Source organism: Procambarus clarkii, chromosome 73, assembly GCF_040958095.1.
Source record: "Procambarus clarkii isolate CNS0578487 chromosome 73, FALCON_Pclarkii_2.0, whole genome shotgun sequence".
NCBI classification, from domain to species: Eukaryota; Metazoa; Arthropoda; class Malacostraca; order Decapoda; family Cambaridae; genus Procambarus; species Procambarus clarkii.
This window is the reverse complement of record NC_091222.1, coordinates 18958345-18974723: the sequence shown is the minus strand read 5'-3', so window position 1 is coordinate 18974723 and position 16379 is coordinate 18958345. Positions and strand designations below refer to the sequence as shown.

At 45.0% G+C, this 16379-nt stretch overlaps 1 protein-coding gene across 1 annotated transcript; it reads right to left on the bottom strand.

Moving 5' to 3' along the window:
• Positions 1-7038: 7038 nt before the first annotated feature.
• LOC138356524 (zinc finger protein 271-like) lies at positions 7039-8828 on the bottom strand. The gene has a single exon (XM_069312687.1). The coding sequence runs from the start codon at positions 8519-8521 to the stop codon at positions 7115-7117; it is 1407 nt and encodes a 468-aa protein (XP_069168788.1). The 5' UTR covers positions 8522-8828; the 3' UTR covers positions 7039-7114.
• Positions 8829-16379: the final 7551 nt, after the last annotated feature.

The following is a 16379-nucleotide window of genomic DNA, read 5'->3' as shown; positions in this document are numbered from 1 at the left end:
CCAGTTCTTAGGCTGGATATCAAAACATATGAAAAACTGCTGACCAAGGGGTGGGAGGGTTGCCGGGGAGCCTCTGGGTCTCACGCAGAAAATTGCATTTCGTTACATTCAACACTGGTTTTCTGGGGGGAGCCCCGTTGGCTCCCCAGAGCTACCTACCAAAAGATGAAACCCAGAGGGACTTACCCGGGAGGCTGTCGCCACTCACACCTCAATACGAAGATGAGACAACTGCTGCAACCTACGACCCAAAGCGACACATGCCCGATTAGGCCAAGGAACGTTTACCAGGTTTTGTGCAGCCAAGACCCCTGTTCAACCTCCAAAAACCGCGCGCCAGAATGTCAACCTAAGACATGTTACCGAAAACAGCAGCAAGTTCAGCAAACTTACGAACGTCATGGGCACGGGGATAGACTGCAGGCTGACGGGACCGAAGAACCCTGCAGACGACCTAGGAGACCCAAACCCTGGAACAGGGAAGAAGGGAAACCGGATCAACCCATAGCGCATCCCCGGTCATGTAGTCCGTGGAATGCAAATAATGGCGGAGAGCCGCAACCGGACACAACACATGATGCACCTCTGGCCAAACAAATCAAGCATCAACAACCCAAGGACCCCTCAGGAAAGCAGCAGTCTCATTCTTCGCCAGAAAAGGAGACGGCTGAAACCAAACAAACCTACCACCAGGACCAAACGAGCAGAAACCCCTGCGCCGGAGGAGAGCGTGAAGCTCCCTGACTCGACCCCCAAAGGCCAGTGCCAAAAAGAAAAGAGCCAAAGGAGCCAGCACAAACTGAGGAAAAGTGAGATAAGAGGGCACCCTGTCCAACAACCAGGATGGCTCAAGCAGTGCACGAGCAGGCCGGAGGTGAAACAACGCACGTGACAGCTTGCAAAACGGTGCAGAAGTAACATCAATACTGAAAGAAAGCTGCAGCGGCTCCACCAGCGCCGCACGATAGGCGACAGTATTCGGCATAAGACGATGATCCTGGAATAACCAAGAAAGAAAGGACAAGACAACCTTGACAGACAGCGAAGTACACCTACGAAGCAAAAGAAAGAAATTGAAGGACCACTAGGAGACTTCATTCTGCTACCAAGATGAAGCCTGCAGGTGGGACACAATCAATGAAGCCACCTGATCACCATATAGATGATGATAGACTCAAATAAAAAATACCATACACAAAGACTCAAAGATCGAACCAGCCACGTAATGTACCGAACCGATCTGCTGAAAAAAGCGGAGCCACGGGAAAACCTCTGGGTTCGGACACCAAGCAAGCAGGACCTGAAACCAAGGCTGGGTCGGCCACCACGGGGCCAAGAGGCCTACTCTCCTCTGGTAAGTCTCCAAGCGAGTCAGGACCTGGAACAACAGCGGAACTGGGGGAAAGAGGTACAGGAACCCCCCACCTTGACCAGTCCTGCCAAAAGGCATCAACCCCGATGGCTTCACAGTCGGGGAAGGGCGCCACATATATCGGAAGACACCACGACCACGCTGACGCGAAGAGGTCCACCTCCGGGCACCCAAACATCTAGTAGAGCCAACTGAATGAGTCGGAGTCGACGGTCCATTCCGTGGACAGAGGAATGAACTGAGACAGGCCGTCCGCCAGAACGTTGGACACCCCTCGAACGTGAACTGCCAGGAGAGCCAAACCACTAGAACTCAGCAGATGAGTCACCCGAAGCGACCAGCCCCAAAGAGCCACGGACTGCATCGAACCCCCTCGGTTTAGACAATGAACCACCAAGGAGCTGTCCGAATGGAGCCTGATTGTCAATCAACTGGCGACTGAACCCTCCGAAGAGAAAACCACACTGCTGCGAACTCCTACACCGTGCTGTGGGATCGACGGAAGGTTGGACCCCTCCGCCCGTGGCTGGCCTGGTGAGCACTGGTCACAAAGCCCCCAGCCGAGCGATGACACGTTCGTGAACACATCGAGCGAGGGCTCGGGTAGGCGCCAAGGCACAGAACCCCGGAAAACCCGAAGAGGAAGCCGGTGACGCAGCAACCGACGCAAGGCCCCCAGGGGTCGTGAGAGAGGCGGAAGGGACGTCCCCAAAGGAACCAGAACAGCCGACGAAGTCAAGCCCGACCCAGTGGGTACACCATCATCACAAAGTTCAGGCTCCCGCACAGACCCTCGAGCAACCGCCGGGGTGACCCGGGAGCCCTCCAGAAAATGGCAAAGGCGGGAACGCAGGTGAAGCAGAGATCCAGAAGGGAGAGACAAGGAAGCGGTCCAAGAGTCCCAAACAAGACCCAGCCAAGTCCAAACCTGGGAGGGGACCAGATGGGACTCCCACCAGTTCATCGAGAACTCGAACCCGGCGAGCTGGGAAAGACCCAAATTCCTGGCGAGCAGACAAGGGGACCGGGTGGGAGCCCATACCAGCCAGTCGTCGAGGTAGGCCAGCATCCGAACACCTACAAGATGCAGACGGGCCACCGCAACCCGGGTAAGGCATGTGAAAATGCGAGGTGCCAGGTTCAACCTGAATGGGAGACAACAAAAGCGGTAACCGACGCCCCCCACAACAAAACCGAGTCAGTCCCTAAACCCCGGATGAATCAAGATGTGCCAATACACGTCCCAGAGGTCCAGGGACACCATCCAAGCACTCGGCTCCAACAGCAGCGAGACCTGGGCCAGAGTAGTCATCTAGAAGGAGGGGCAATGAACCCAGAGGTTCAGACAGGACAAGTCCAGAATGAACCTCAGGTCTGCACAGTCCCATTTCGGGACTGGGAACAGATGGGAAACCCATCTGAGAGATGTCATTGTTTCGACCACACCCAAACGAACCCACTCCAAGATAACCCGATAGAGCGCAGGAGAAGAGAAGTCCTGCTAGCCCCGAGTCCCCTGAAGGAGGACGAGACACCTAACGCCACAGCAGACCATCGGAAACGACCCAAAAAGCCCAGGAATCGTGGGACCAGCCATGTGTGAACAGAGCAAGCCTCCCCCCCAATTGCTCCGTCAATGGGATGCACCATGAGAGGGCCGGTGCCCCTTACAAGAACCTGAGCCTTGCACAGAGTGAACACCGCGAACCAGATGAAGATGGTTCCAAAGCCTGTGCCGGCACCGAAACTGGTACCAGTGGCAAATCTGACGAGCAGAACCCTGAACCCTGGCACGACCCCTCCGGGAAGGCTCCCCCCTCCCCGGGACCCTTGAGAACCAACAAACCTAGACCCAAACAGAATGAAATGAAGACCCAGACCTGAACGAAGACGGGTCTATAATAAAGTCGTAATCCGGGTCGCACAGGAGGTAAGCCGCAAGGGAAAGGCTGGCGCACCTGTAGAAGCTGGACAGAAGGGGGCCCCACCAATCAGACCCACGCTTCACCAGGGGGAATGACTCGTATGCCTCTGTGGCCACTCCAGAAAGGGCATCCCCCGAGACTGACCAAGTCTCAAGACCCTCTAAACCCTGCCCCGACTCCAAAACCCTCAAACGTTTAAGAGGCGGAAGCAGAGGAAAGGGGGGGGGGGGACCAGATCGAATCACAACAGGGAAAGGACGAGGGAGTGAAGACTGAACTAAGGCCGAAGCGACCAACACCCCTAAGTCCGGGTCCCTACAAGCAAAACAGGGCAGCCTCAGGGCCCCTATCAGTGCAAACTGCCTCTTACCTTAAGGTGAACCAGGGAGCCAGAACACCCATAGCACACAAAGGGCGGCCGAAAACCAAGCAAAAAACGACCAAGCAGAGGCAGATCTATTGAACTTGTGAAAGGTGGCCCCAAGGGCAGTACTTACCGGGCACCTAGGGAAGGGAACCCTAGGTGCATGCAGCCCGAGTACTTTAGAAATACTACTGGCTTGTGCATCCCCTATAAGAAAGCTGCCTCCACACCACAAGTCACAGAGCTGAGACTAGATCTGGAGCCAAAGCACATATGACTTCTGCCTAGCGCATCAGCCTCAGAACTAGGGTGAGGATTGCTGGCACGGGGGTCTGGGGCTTTCCCTTCCCGCTCCAGGGGAGGGGGGCTGCACAGACAGCAGCACAGCTATGTGTGACATCATGCTCGTTTGCACGTTTCTGTTTGGGGAGTTCTGTCCACTAGTTTGGGTTTTTGTAGCAATTTTAACCAGAATAGGGGTTTGTTTTGGGGCGCTTACCTTTCTGGGTGCCTGACCTGGTTGATGGCAGACACAGAATGCTTCCAACCAAACGGAGGTTTCTATAGGTCATTGCTCCTCGTGCCTCTCTGAGGGGGGCCAAGTTCTGGCTCGTGGTCCCCAGTAGGCTGAAGGAACTCCATACACATGACTTAAACCAAAGTCTGACATTAGCAATATCAGCCTGGATAGCTCCGGGAGCCGACGGGGCTCCCCCAGAAAATACATTTTATACAGAATAATACTCGTAGGTACCTTACCAATATTGAAGACTCTTGTTGGTGTATGGGAGACAGCGAGGAAAGGGGTAGCAGAAGAGATGTTAGTGTTTGGATGGGGAGTCCCCTTCCATTATTACCGTAGAGATGACATTTCCGGGGTACTCTCTCTCAAATTTTGCATGCATACCACTAGGACCTGGTTATGGCTCACTGCTTGCTTGTCTTACTAAGAATTTGTCAAAAGACACTTGTTTTTCCCTATGTTTTTCTTAGGTTGAGCTTTACCACTGACTTTCTTGGAATCCATGGCGTGATATATAATAAGAACTCTAATGTTCAGAAACAAAAAAAAACAAAAAACAATGAAATTCTTTTCAAAGAATTCAAGCACGGTCATCACTAGTTGGGAGGCATTGGTAAACTTATGTGCGCCATGTGCTTAGTTTGCCCATACGTGTATCAACAAACTCGAGCACCGAGGCAAACTTCCAGCACCGAGTCAAAACTTTTCGAAGAAATTGAGCTCGAGAACCAAAAAATTTGAAAACCGAGATTCCACTGTAGTTATTCAACTGTACAAGTTTGTGATGCACCACCATTTGGAGAGTTGTATTCAGGAAAGAAGACCTAAGCTTAAGAAGGACATATCTGCTTTGGACAAAGTTCCACATTGTAACAAAAACCATCCCAGAACTCGGTCTATCTAGGGTGGTGGAAAATGTCTTGACTCACAACCGTTTGTCACTGAATGGGTTCTGTTACTTTTGTACTTTGCAACTATTTAGAATGACTACATTTAAATTGTGTAAAGTCACTAAAAGTAATGCTATTGTTTTTCTACATAAAGCTCATGTGTCTTACTAAACTTAATTTACATCCAAACAGTGATATGGTTTTTCTTCTGTATGATTCCTCATGAGTATTTTTAGAATTCTTTTCCTGAAAAATCTTTAACCCTTTAACTGCGCAGCCTATAAATATGACACCCCACCCCCCTCCCCCCAGTGAGCAGGAAATAAATTATCTTGAAAAAATTCTTTTGTTTTTTAAAGTGTCAAAAACCATTCCCTCAGTATGGGTATGTCAAAAAAAATTCGAACTTGTACTTACTTTGGCTGCTATGGGGTCCGTAAGTTGGCGCGTGACGTCATCATTCCCTATTCGCCTGTGACGTATGCTCTCGGGGGCCAGTAGGGTGCCCGGGGCGGGGCACGTGAGTTGACGTGTATATATTTTTGTTTATTTTTTGCTCACAGTTCCAAATACATTTTATTTGTTTTTACATGCTAATCCTATGTATAATGAACCCGTACACTATATTATGGCAGTAAAACATCCGTACTGTCCGAGGACACTGTGTTACGTGCATGACACTTGTGTACATATATGTTGCACATATTTACCATGTATCATGCTAATTTATATATATATACAATCTATTTACACACTATACACTGTCACACACTATATAAATTCACCATCAACACATTCAGAACACAGCGAGTGTAAGCAGCCACACCCAGCCAGCCCTCCCTCACTCCTCCAACATTGTATTCACCAACATTGCTCCTCCCTTCATACAGTTATTCACACCAATGTTTCATGTTCATTTATGCATATTTACAAAATATGTACACACTATACACTGTCACACACTATATACATTCACCATCAACACACTCAGAACACCACGAGTGTGAGCAGCCACCCCCAGCTAGCCAGTCCTCCCTTACTCCTCTAACATTGTATTCGCCACCATTCCTCCTCCCACCATACTGTTAATGTTTTTATTACACTATTTATACATGTTATATATACCTATCTACATGTTTTATTTACCAGAATCATGCAAGTAAGCCAGTATTGTGTCCAAACAGTACAGTGGCCACCATACACTGCATGACAAATCACACAGCAGACAGCAGACAATGCTACGATTACGACGTCACCTCCCTCACCAAAATAGCTCCTCTCAACATACTCCTGATGCTGTTATTGCACTATACACACATACACTGTATGTACACATGTAGATGTGTGTTCCCCATAGCGAACCACGAAGCTAGTATGGTGAGCAAAACAAGAGTGGCTGCCACACAGTGAGGCTACCTCAATTCTTTCCCTCCCTCCCTCCCTCACCAAAATTCCTCCTTCCAGAATACTACGCACAATGCTAATTATAACCCACAATCTTGGTCACTAATTTCTGTAAATGAATAATTGACCACATGTATATTTTGAAAAGGAACCTATAAAGTCGTTTGAAGATTCCTAAATGGACGAAATAATGCTGTGGTGCTGTGGCTAGCGCTGTGAACATCGTGAACAGCATTGAATAACTGATATTTGAACATTGTACTCAGTCATTATCACACTCAGGCTCTTCTATAATACTATCATGGCTAAATAATACAGATTATATATATATATATTTTGACATTACTAGGCGATGCTGTGGTCACACGCTGAACAGCACTGCTGTGTGCTCATACTGCAAGCACTAGCCTTGGTTGCTCACTCACTACTCAGGATCCCACACCCGGGAATGTGGTCCACGATTTTTTTTAAAGATGGCATCTGTTTACAAGAGCCCTGAGGAAACTGATGTGAACCCCATGTAGCCGCGGGAGTATTGAATGGAACGTGAAAAATACAAATAACTGGAGGCGCATAGCACGTCCCAGGCGTGGGCCTGTAGGCGCAATGCGGAGTTAAAGGGTTAAGACACTCTGATCAGTGATATGGTTTCTCTTCTGTATGAATCTTCATGTGAGATATTAGATGTGATTTTTGTGAAAAATCTTTTAGACACTTTGAACAGTGATATGGTTTCTCTCCTGTAAGAATCCTAATGTGTCTATCAAGACTTGATTTTTGTGAAAAATCTTTTAGACACTCTGAACAGTGATATGGTTTCTCTTCTGTATGAATCCTAATGTGAGATATTAGATGTGATTTTTGTGAAAAATCTTTTAAACACTCTGAACATTGATATGGTTTCTCTCCTGTATGAATCCTAATGTGTCTATCAAGACTTGATTTTTGTGAAAAATCTTTTAGACACACTGAACAGTGATATGGTTTCTCTTCTGTATGAATCCTAATGTGAGATATTAGATGTGATTTTTGTGAAAAATCTTTTAGACACTCTGAACAGTGATATGGTTCCTCTCCTGTATGAATTTTCATGTGAGATATTAGATGTGATTTTTTTGAAAAATCTTTTAGACACTCTGAACAGTGATATGGTTTCAATCCTGTATGAATCCTAATGTGAGATATTAAAAGTGATTTTTGTGAAAAATCTTTTAGACACTCTGAACAGTGATATGGTTTCTCTCCTGTATGAATCCTAATGTGTCTATCAAGACTTGATTTTTGTGAAAAATCTTTTAGACACTCTGAACAGTGATATGGTTTCTCTCCTGTATGAATTTTCATATGAGTTATTAGATGTGATTTTTGTGAAAAATATTTTAGACACTCTGAACAGAGATATGGTTTCTCTCCTGTATGAATCCTCATATGTGATTTTAGAGCTGATATTTTTGAGAAGTCTTTTAGACACTCTGAACAGTGATATGGTTTCAATCCTGTATGAATCCTAAAATGAGATATTAAAAGTGATTTTTGTGAAAAATCTTTTAGACACTCTGAACAGAGATATGGTTTCTCTCCTGTATGAATCCTCATATGTGATTTTAGAGCTGATATTTTTGAGAAGTCTTTTAGACACTCTGAACAGTGATATGGTTTCAATCCTGTATGAATCCTAAAATGAGATATTAAAAGTGATTTTTGTGAAAAATTCTTTAGACACTCTGAACAGTGATATGGTTTCTCTCCTGTATGAATCCTAATGTGTCTATCAAGACTTGATTTTTGTGAAAAATCTTTTAGACACTCTGAACAGTGGTATGGTTTCTCTCCTGTATGAATCTTCATGTGAGATATTAGATGTGATTTTTGTGAAAAATCTTTTAGACACTCTGAACAGTGATATGGTTTCTCTCCGGTATGAATCCTCATATGTGATTTTAGAGATGATATTTTTGAGAAGTCTTTTAGACACTCTGAACAGTGATACAGTTTCTCTCCTGAATGGGCACTCATATTTAGCTTTGGAGTATTTCTGAACATAGTTTTAAACAATGAATATTTAACACAGATTTTTTTCTTTGTATATTTTTTGTAGGCTATTATATGAGACGTTTTAATATAATATTTTTGAACATTCAACACTGATTAGATTTTTCTTTTGAAGAAACATTTGTACTGTTTAAAGATTTATAAATTCAAGTAAAGTTAGTTGATCCAAAAACCTAAGTATTATTATCTAAAGAAACTTACTACATTTGATTACTGAAGTCTTGCAGATAATGATGATTATTATTATTATTATTATTATTATTATTATTATTATTATTATAAATAAATTCTTGTATGCTTTATAAATATTACAGAAAATTCTAAGTAATACATATTTATGATATAGTTTTTTAAAATGCAGTTTTTGTGTATTATTAAAGGAAATGTTAAAAGGTGCCAAATACTTGGATTTTGGGATCTGTAAATAACACAAGTTACAACACTGTAGCCAGCAGAGACAATCAGGTTATAGTGGTACCTCTGTTGTCAACAGATAGCCCAGAATATCAAATAAGCTACAGAGAAAAATCCAATTTGGTAGAAATATAAAGCAACTGAATTGTCAAGACATACGAGAATGGAAAATCTGATTTGTAAATTGATGGTATGGTTGATTCATAAATAGTAAAATATTGTGCTTATTATATTATAAAATATGCTAAACTTAAAATATACTATACAATATGTCCTGTGAGTTATCAAGTGCAAAACATATATACAGTACATATGTACTCCTCTACACGTAGTTGCTAACAGGAGATTTAGTGTATGTAAAACTTTGTAAATATGTAAAACAAGCACTGTGGCAAGTTTGTTCAAGATTTTTCAATGTCACTGTATCACTTCTAAAGATGTATATATATATATATATATATATATATATATATATATATATATATATATATATATATATTTATAGAAGAGATATATATTACCCATACATACATATATAGAGACATGTATGTAGAGTGATTGGAATGAAAGTGTGTTTACTGCAATGGGTGATAAGGAAACACATGACTATTCTATCTGAAAAGAGTTGAGTAAACATCCATCCACAGGATGTCGAGGATGTGGATGTAACAATCAGGATGTTGAAATTGGCTCAAGACAAAGTTTTATCCCAATTCATGAAGAACAGTTTTTCTGACACTGTAATGAGTTTCATGACACTGCTGATGACAACCACCATGTATTCAGTCTATCTGACAGTGTTATGCTTCATGACACTACTCACACTATGATGTATATGCAGTCAATCTGACAGTGTTGTGCTTCATGTCACTTACTGCTCACACTATGATGTATATGCAGTCTATCTGACAGTGTTGTGCTTCATGACACTGCTCACGCCATCATGTATACAGCATTGTTGACACACATGATCTCTAAGCCTAATGGTTGGTGGCAGTGCAGGTGACAGTCTTCTGATGACAGTAGGAGCTACAAAAGAAACAATTGAGAAATATTGAGGTCTTTAGGACAACAAATATCAAATACATAATCTTTGGTATTTAATAAAGCTTTCTCATAATAGGCAATCTATATTTTCAGGACTGCAGAGTTTCTTCTGCAATGAATATATGGGTAAAAAAGGCTATACTATATACTAAACTATACAACAGTACATATTAATGAAATAAATTATGAATCAGAGTTTAGTGTAAACTGGTCAATCTGTACTATTTCACTCCACAAAACAAGAACTTCATATTGATTTTACCTTTTTTGTTTTTTGCTAAATATATTAAACACACTTTTGCATATTTATATAGAACATATACATACAGACATTTTAATAATATAATTATAATCAAACATATAATTAATAACCTCTTTCTTGTACCAGAGTGAATATAAATAAATAAAATGATACGGCAGCACTGATAGCTGGTACACCACCTCAACACTGATAACTGGTATACTACCTCAGCAATGATAGCTGGTACACTACCTCAGCACTGATAGCTTGTACACTACCTTAGCACTGATAGCTGGTACACTACCTTAGCACTGATAGCTGGTACACTACCTTGGCACTGATAGTTGGTACACTACCTTAGCACTGATAGTTGGTACACCTCAGCACTGATAGCTGGTACACTACCTTAACACTGATAGCTGGTACACTACCTTAGCACTGATAGCTGGTATACTACCTTAACACTGATAGCTGGTACACTACCTTAACACTGATAGCTGGTACACTACCTTAACACAGATAGCTGGTACACTGACACTGACCAATAAGCAAGCAGCGATCAGCTTCTGGCAACAGACGATCAGCAATGGACAGAAATATAATGCCACGACACCAAATATACCAGTCACTGACCAATAAGCAAGCAACAATCAGTCAAATCAAGAAGGAGGCATGTATCAATTTCAGTAGTGTGGCATCTTGTTGTGACAGTAGGTCACCTGAGTGACAGCCAGGTTTTGGCTCCAGTTACTCAAACTAACAGATGTCAGTAACCTAAGATATATCCAGGAACCAAAGAGGAATCCTCTCATTGTTGATCTAGATGTGTTCTACCAGTTGCAGCCACGTCTACACCTGCGATCCAAGAGCTCAAGTCTACAGCATGCCTACCTCCCTCACACTCCCCTCCATTGGTCTGGTAAGTCCTGACAGGTCAAGCGGAACAGTTCTGGGAGCGACCCTCAAGGTGTGAGGCTTGTTGTAGGTTGTAATATCTCCTGCAGTATTGAACAAGTGGAGAACAATCACCACTTGTGTCATTAGTTACAGGATACACTGTTGTTTTCAGTTAGCTAGTAGCCCCACTTGGATTTTTACAGAGTTCAATGTACCATGTACTAAGAAAAATTTACGTAAATTCTTCAAATTTATATGAATTTTTCTTTTCTCCTTGTCACCCCGGGAAGGGGAATTATGTAAGAGAGAGACCCTTGTGTAGGAAGAAATAGCAGTGTTGAATGTTGAAAAACAGTCTGGTACTTTACCCCTACAGATATACAGATCATCATCTTAGCAGGAAAAGGTCATCTTCTAAAAACCAATGTAAACAAAACTGATAAAATAGTTAAAAAGCATATTCAATGCAAGAAAATATAAAGAAACAACAGTGTTAAATGTAGAAAAACTGCCTGGAACATTATAAGACATATAAATGAACTATTGGGAAATATGTATGACATGTATAGGGATGAGACATTATTGGAACCGGGCAGGAAGCACATGGGCAAGGCCTTCTTAGGGACTTGGGAGAGAGAGGCAGTGAGGACAAGACCAATATCTTGGATGGTCTTCCACAAATACGATAAGTGCAGTATTATAGATGGTTATAGCGGTGCTTCCCCTTTTTGTATAAGTTAGAGACAGGAATTTGTAGAAATAAGGATTTTAGAACCCTGTGTGTAGGAAGAGTGGTGTGTTGTTAATTCAGATAGTGTGTCATCTGTGACACACACACACACTGTGTCAAGATACTGTGACACACAGTTCAGCTGTGTGTCACATGGGGTTATCCACATTAACTTTATACATCCATTTGTGTATTGTGGTCAGAGTAGTGTATTGTTAAAACCCATGCCCTTTGTAGTGACCCAAGAAGAGTGGAATGGAGTAATGACCTTAAGTCCCAGTTGGTAGAGGCCTAAATCGTTGTGTGGTCCCTTGTGCCAGTAGTCTCCTGAGGTGTGTGTTAGTGGGAAGGAACCTCCCCCACCCCCCTTTTGTTTGTATCAATCCTGTGGTGGATCCAAATATTCCCCCCCCCCCCTGTTCTAATCAGTGTGAGGAAATCTGGTATTTTTTTAAATAAAAACTATTTTGTAAAATTGTACCCCCCAAGATGTATTTCTTGTCCCATGTAGTTAGAACTTGTGATTATTGCTATATAGATCCCTGCACTTTCATTATTTATAAGAAAGTAAAAGCGGGTGTTGTTAGCGATACTCTAGGATACGGCTTTCAATCCTGTACCTTACATTGTCTGCTGTGTCTCTTGTCATGCAATTTTGTTGTGGCCACTATGTTGTTTGGACACCATACCAGCTTAGTTGTACAGTTGTGGTGAATAAGATATGTAGATACTTATATATGTGTGTATATAGTGTAAAACAGCACAAATAGTATAGTGGGAGTAGGAATGTTGGCAAGTGATGGAGGGAGCGTCAGCTGACTGTGTGGTGACCTCAATTATTGTCTTGAATCCCCATACCAGCTTAGTTGTACAGTTGGTTCACACATTTTATTATAGAAATATATCACACTACACTCTACTGAATAATATTACTGTAAAAAAACTGAAAAAATCAAGGACATTGAATTAATTAAGTAACATCATCACCCAACTTCTCAACTCATTTACGTCATTAGTAAGTACAATTAATATTTTTTCTTTTTCTCGTGCTCAGGGAACACAAATGAACTCTTTTATAAAAAAAAAAAAAATTTTGTTGTTGCGCCTGGAGGTGTTGAAGGCTATTAATAGTGGAGCAGCATAAAGGTTAACCGGTTATCAACACTTTGCCCGGGCTTCCCATAGCAGTCAGCCTGCAGGTCCTGGGAAAACCCTGTTGGGGCTCAGTGAACCTATGGATGCATCTTCAGAATTCCAGCCCTCCTTGTGCAGGTTTGAAGGTTACTGTGTGCCCTTGTCTCTGGGTGACTGTCACCTTCTTTGCCTCTGTCATGCTGCCTGTTTAGTCAGTGACACTTTTGACCCACGAGTCTTGTAAGTCATGTTCTCTGCTTGTTTTCCAATACTATTCTGATGACATTACTGTTAGGGTACAGGCAGCATCCGCGTCGCATGCTAGGTTTAGGTTGCTGCAACGCATTAGGTTGGTTCCCAGCCAGATGCACCACTTTGGTTATACAGACCCGGACCTGGGGGCGTTAGTCACTTCTACTTTGGTTCAGTCTGTGCTCTGTGATCCTTCTGTTGTTCATCCTGCACCTTCCCTTCCTGCTTCCGGCTCCCAAACGTCTGAGAGTTTTGGGGGTTGGGGCAGGGTTTAGTTGGTAATGAGACTCGGGCAGCTTCGGGGACTGCCCCGTTCGGGTTGGGGATGGAAGCATTCAAGCCAGTTCCTCCTACTGACGCTTCTGGGTCCCACCAGCAGGCACCCTTCTTTTCAGTCTTTCTCCTGGAATCTTGCCTTTTCTTCAGGGGTAGAGGGTATGGAGGACAGCTCTGCCCCTGGTCCCGACTTGGGGGAAGTCCCAGGGCTGGGGAGGAGTTGACCTGGGGGCCTTGGGCCCCCTTTAACCCTGCTTGAGTGTTGGTACTCTCTTTGTGGAGCTTGTTGTTACAGGGGTAGGTTTTTTTTTACCCCTCTTCCCTGTATGAGTGTGATTTGGGGTCGGCTCCTCCCCGAGTTCAGTTCCGGGCTCCCTTGGGTTCCTTGGCCCCAATTTCTGGAGGTTTTCTGCCTCTCAAATCTCACCTAAGGAGGTTCAGGAGGCTCTCTCTGCGTATCTCTTGCGAGACCCGGATTCCGCCTCCATGATGGATCTGTCCTTGTTTGAGTTCGGTTCTTCCCTGTATTGGGTGCATTTGGAGGTTCCGGAGTCTTTCTGGCTGGCAGACTGCCCATTCTTTTTGTTGGGGGCGTGGCATGGGTTCTATCAGATCCGCACGCTTGAGTGGCAACAAACTTCTACTGTTCTGCAGGTTTACCTAGGGGGGGGGGGGGCACAAGTTTGAGCACCTTAATGCGTGCTTGTTCGTCTCTGTGCTTTCTCGAGATGTTGACCTTGTGTAGGTGCACAAGCAGGTTCCTACCCTTTTGGCATCCTTGGTTGCGGAGGATTTGTGCACCTGTGAGCATTGGGTTTCGGTCTTGCGCGTTCCTTTCCCTTCTCGAGCTGTCTTCGGCCTGGCTTGAGGAGAATGTGGAGGCATTAAGTGCTGGTCCTTCATCTGGGTGTGCTGGCCTCAGCGGCTAGGGCATTGGCTGTGCTGTTGAAGCTGTTTGCACCAATCCTGAAGGAGGCGGTCTCTCTGATCTTTGCTTCTTCCCCTGCGTGCTGTCAGGCGGTGCTTGCTCTCTCTTTGGAATTTGCTTGGGCCCCTGGCTCTTAGGTTTTCATTGCCATTTTGTCCGTTGCCGTTTGTGGAGTCTGCTGTCACACAGTTTCTGCAGTCAGCTTCGTCTAGTTGTCGTCCTATGTCGGACTTGTTGGTTCTCCAGGGTGGCCGTTCTCGGTCTTCTCAGAGGGGTCATGCGAGGGCTGGTTGGGGTGGGCCACTGGTGCCAGCTTCTGAGCCGGTGTCGTCTGGTCAGCGCTGTGATCACTCTGTTCGTTGGCTGGCTTCTCGTAAGGGGCATTAGCTCTTTCACAGTTCGCCCCATTGACAAGGCGATTGAGGCTCGCGCTGTTTGCTCACACTTGGTCCCACTATTCATGGGCATTTCGGGTTGTGTTCTCCGGCCTGTGGTGGTGTTGGGTGGCTCCTCTTCCTTAGGGGGTTCAGGGCTGGCATAGCATGCCTCTTCCTCTGCACTTCGACAAGTCATCTCGGAGTGGGTGCACTTGAGCGTTGTCGAAACGACCCTGTCCCTCAGGTGGGTTTCCTGCCTGTTTCCAGTGCCAAAATGGGACTGTGCGGATCTGAGGTTCATTCTGTTTTTGTCTCATCTGAACCCCTGGATTCCTTGCTCCTCCTTTTGAATAACCACTCTGTCTCAGGTCTGGCTTTGTTTGGAGCTGTGTGCCTGGACCTCAAGGACGCATATTGGCACGATCTTATTCACCAGGGGTTTAGGGACTGCTTAGGTTTTGTGGTGGGGTGTCAGGCTCACCGCTTTCGTTGCCTTTCACTTGGCTTGAATCTGGCTCCTTGTGTATTCACGCATCTTACCCAGGTCGTAGTGACCCATTTGCGTCTTCTTGGGGTTCAGAAGGTCTTGGCCTAACTCGTCAACTGGCTGGTGTGGGCTCCCAGTTGGTCCACACCACTCCCAGTGGTATGGTTCTTTCCCAGCTTGCTGGGTTCGGGTTCCTGGTGAACTGGAGGAAGTCCCATTTGGTTCCGTCCCAGGTTCGTACCTGGCTGGGTCTTGTTTGGGACTCTCAGACTGCTTCCATGTCACTCCCTCCGGAGATGTTGCTGCGGCAGCAGTCCCGCATTCAACTGTTTCGGGAAGGAGTGGGGGGGTTCCAAGTCACTTGGCAGTTGCTCGACGAGTTGTGATGGAGTCTGAACTTCACCGGTCCTGTCAGCCCTCTGGGTCGGGTTTGGCTTTGGTGTCTGTTCTGGTTCCTTCATGGATGCCCCTTTTGCCTCTCTTGCAAGGATTGTCTTCTATTTCTGATCGGGTCTTCTTGTCCTTTCTTGGCTTTTTCAGGACCGTCATTTCATGCTGAATACTGTCATCTCGTATTGTGCAACGCTGGCGAAGCCACTTCAGCTTGCGTTTGGGGTGAATGTCACTTCCACCCCATTCCATAAGCTTTCTCATGCTCTGTTTTACCTCCAGCCTGCTCATGCACTACCTGAGCTGTCCAGGTCTTTGGATAGAGTGCTTTCCTTTCTCTCTTCTCCTCGGTTCGTGGTGGCCCCTTCAGCTCAAGATTATTTTTCCAAGACTCTCTTTCTGTTGGCATTGGCCTCTGGGAGGATCAGGTTGGTGAGCTTCATGCTCTCCTCCAGCGCAGGGGTTTTTACTCTTTTCGTCCTGGTAGTCCGTTTGTACGGTTGCAGCCTTCTTCTTTTCTGCCGAAGAGACGGTGGCTTTCCGAAGGAATCCTTGGGTCATTGATGCTTAGTTGGTCAGGCTGGGGGGTGCATCATGTGTTGTGTCCGGTTGTGGCTCTTCGCCGTTACTTGCGTGCCTCAGCTTCAGTGGCCAGGGATGTGCTTTGGGTTGATTC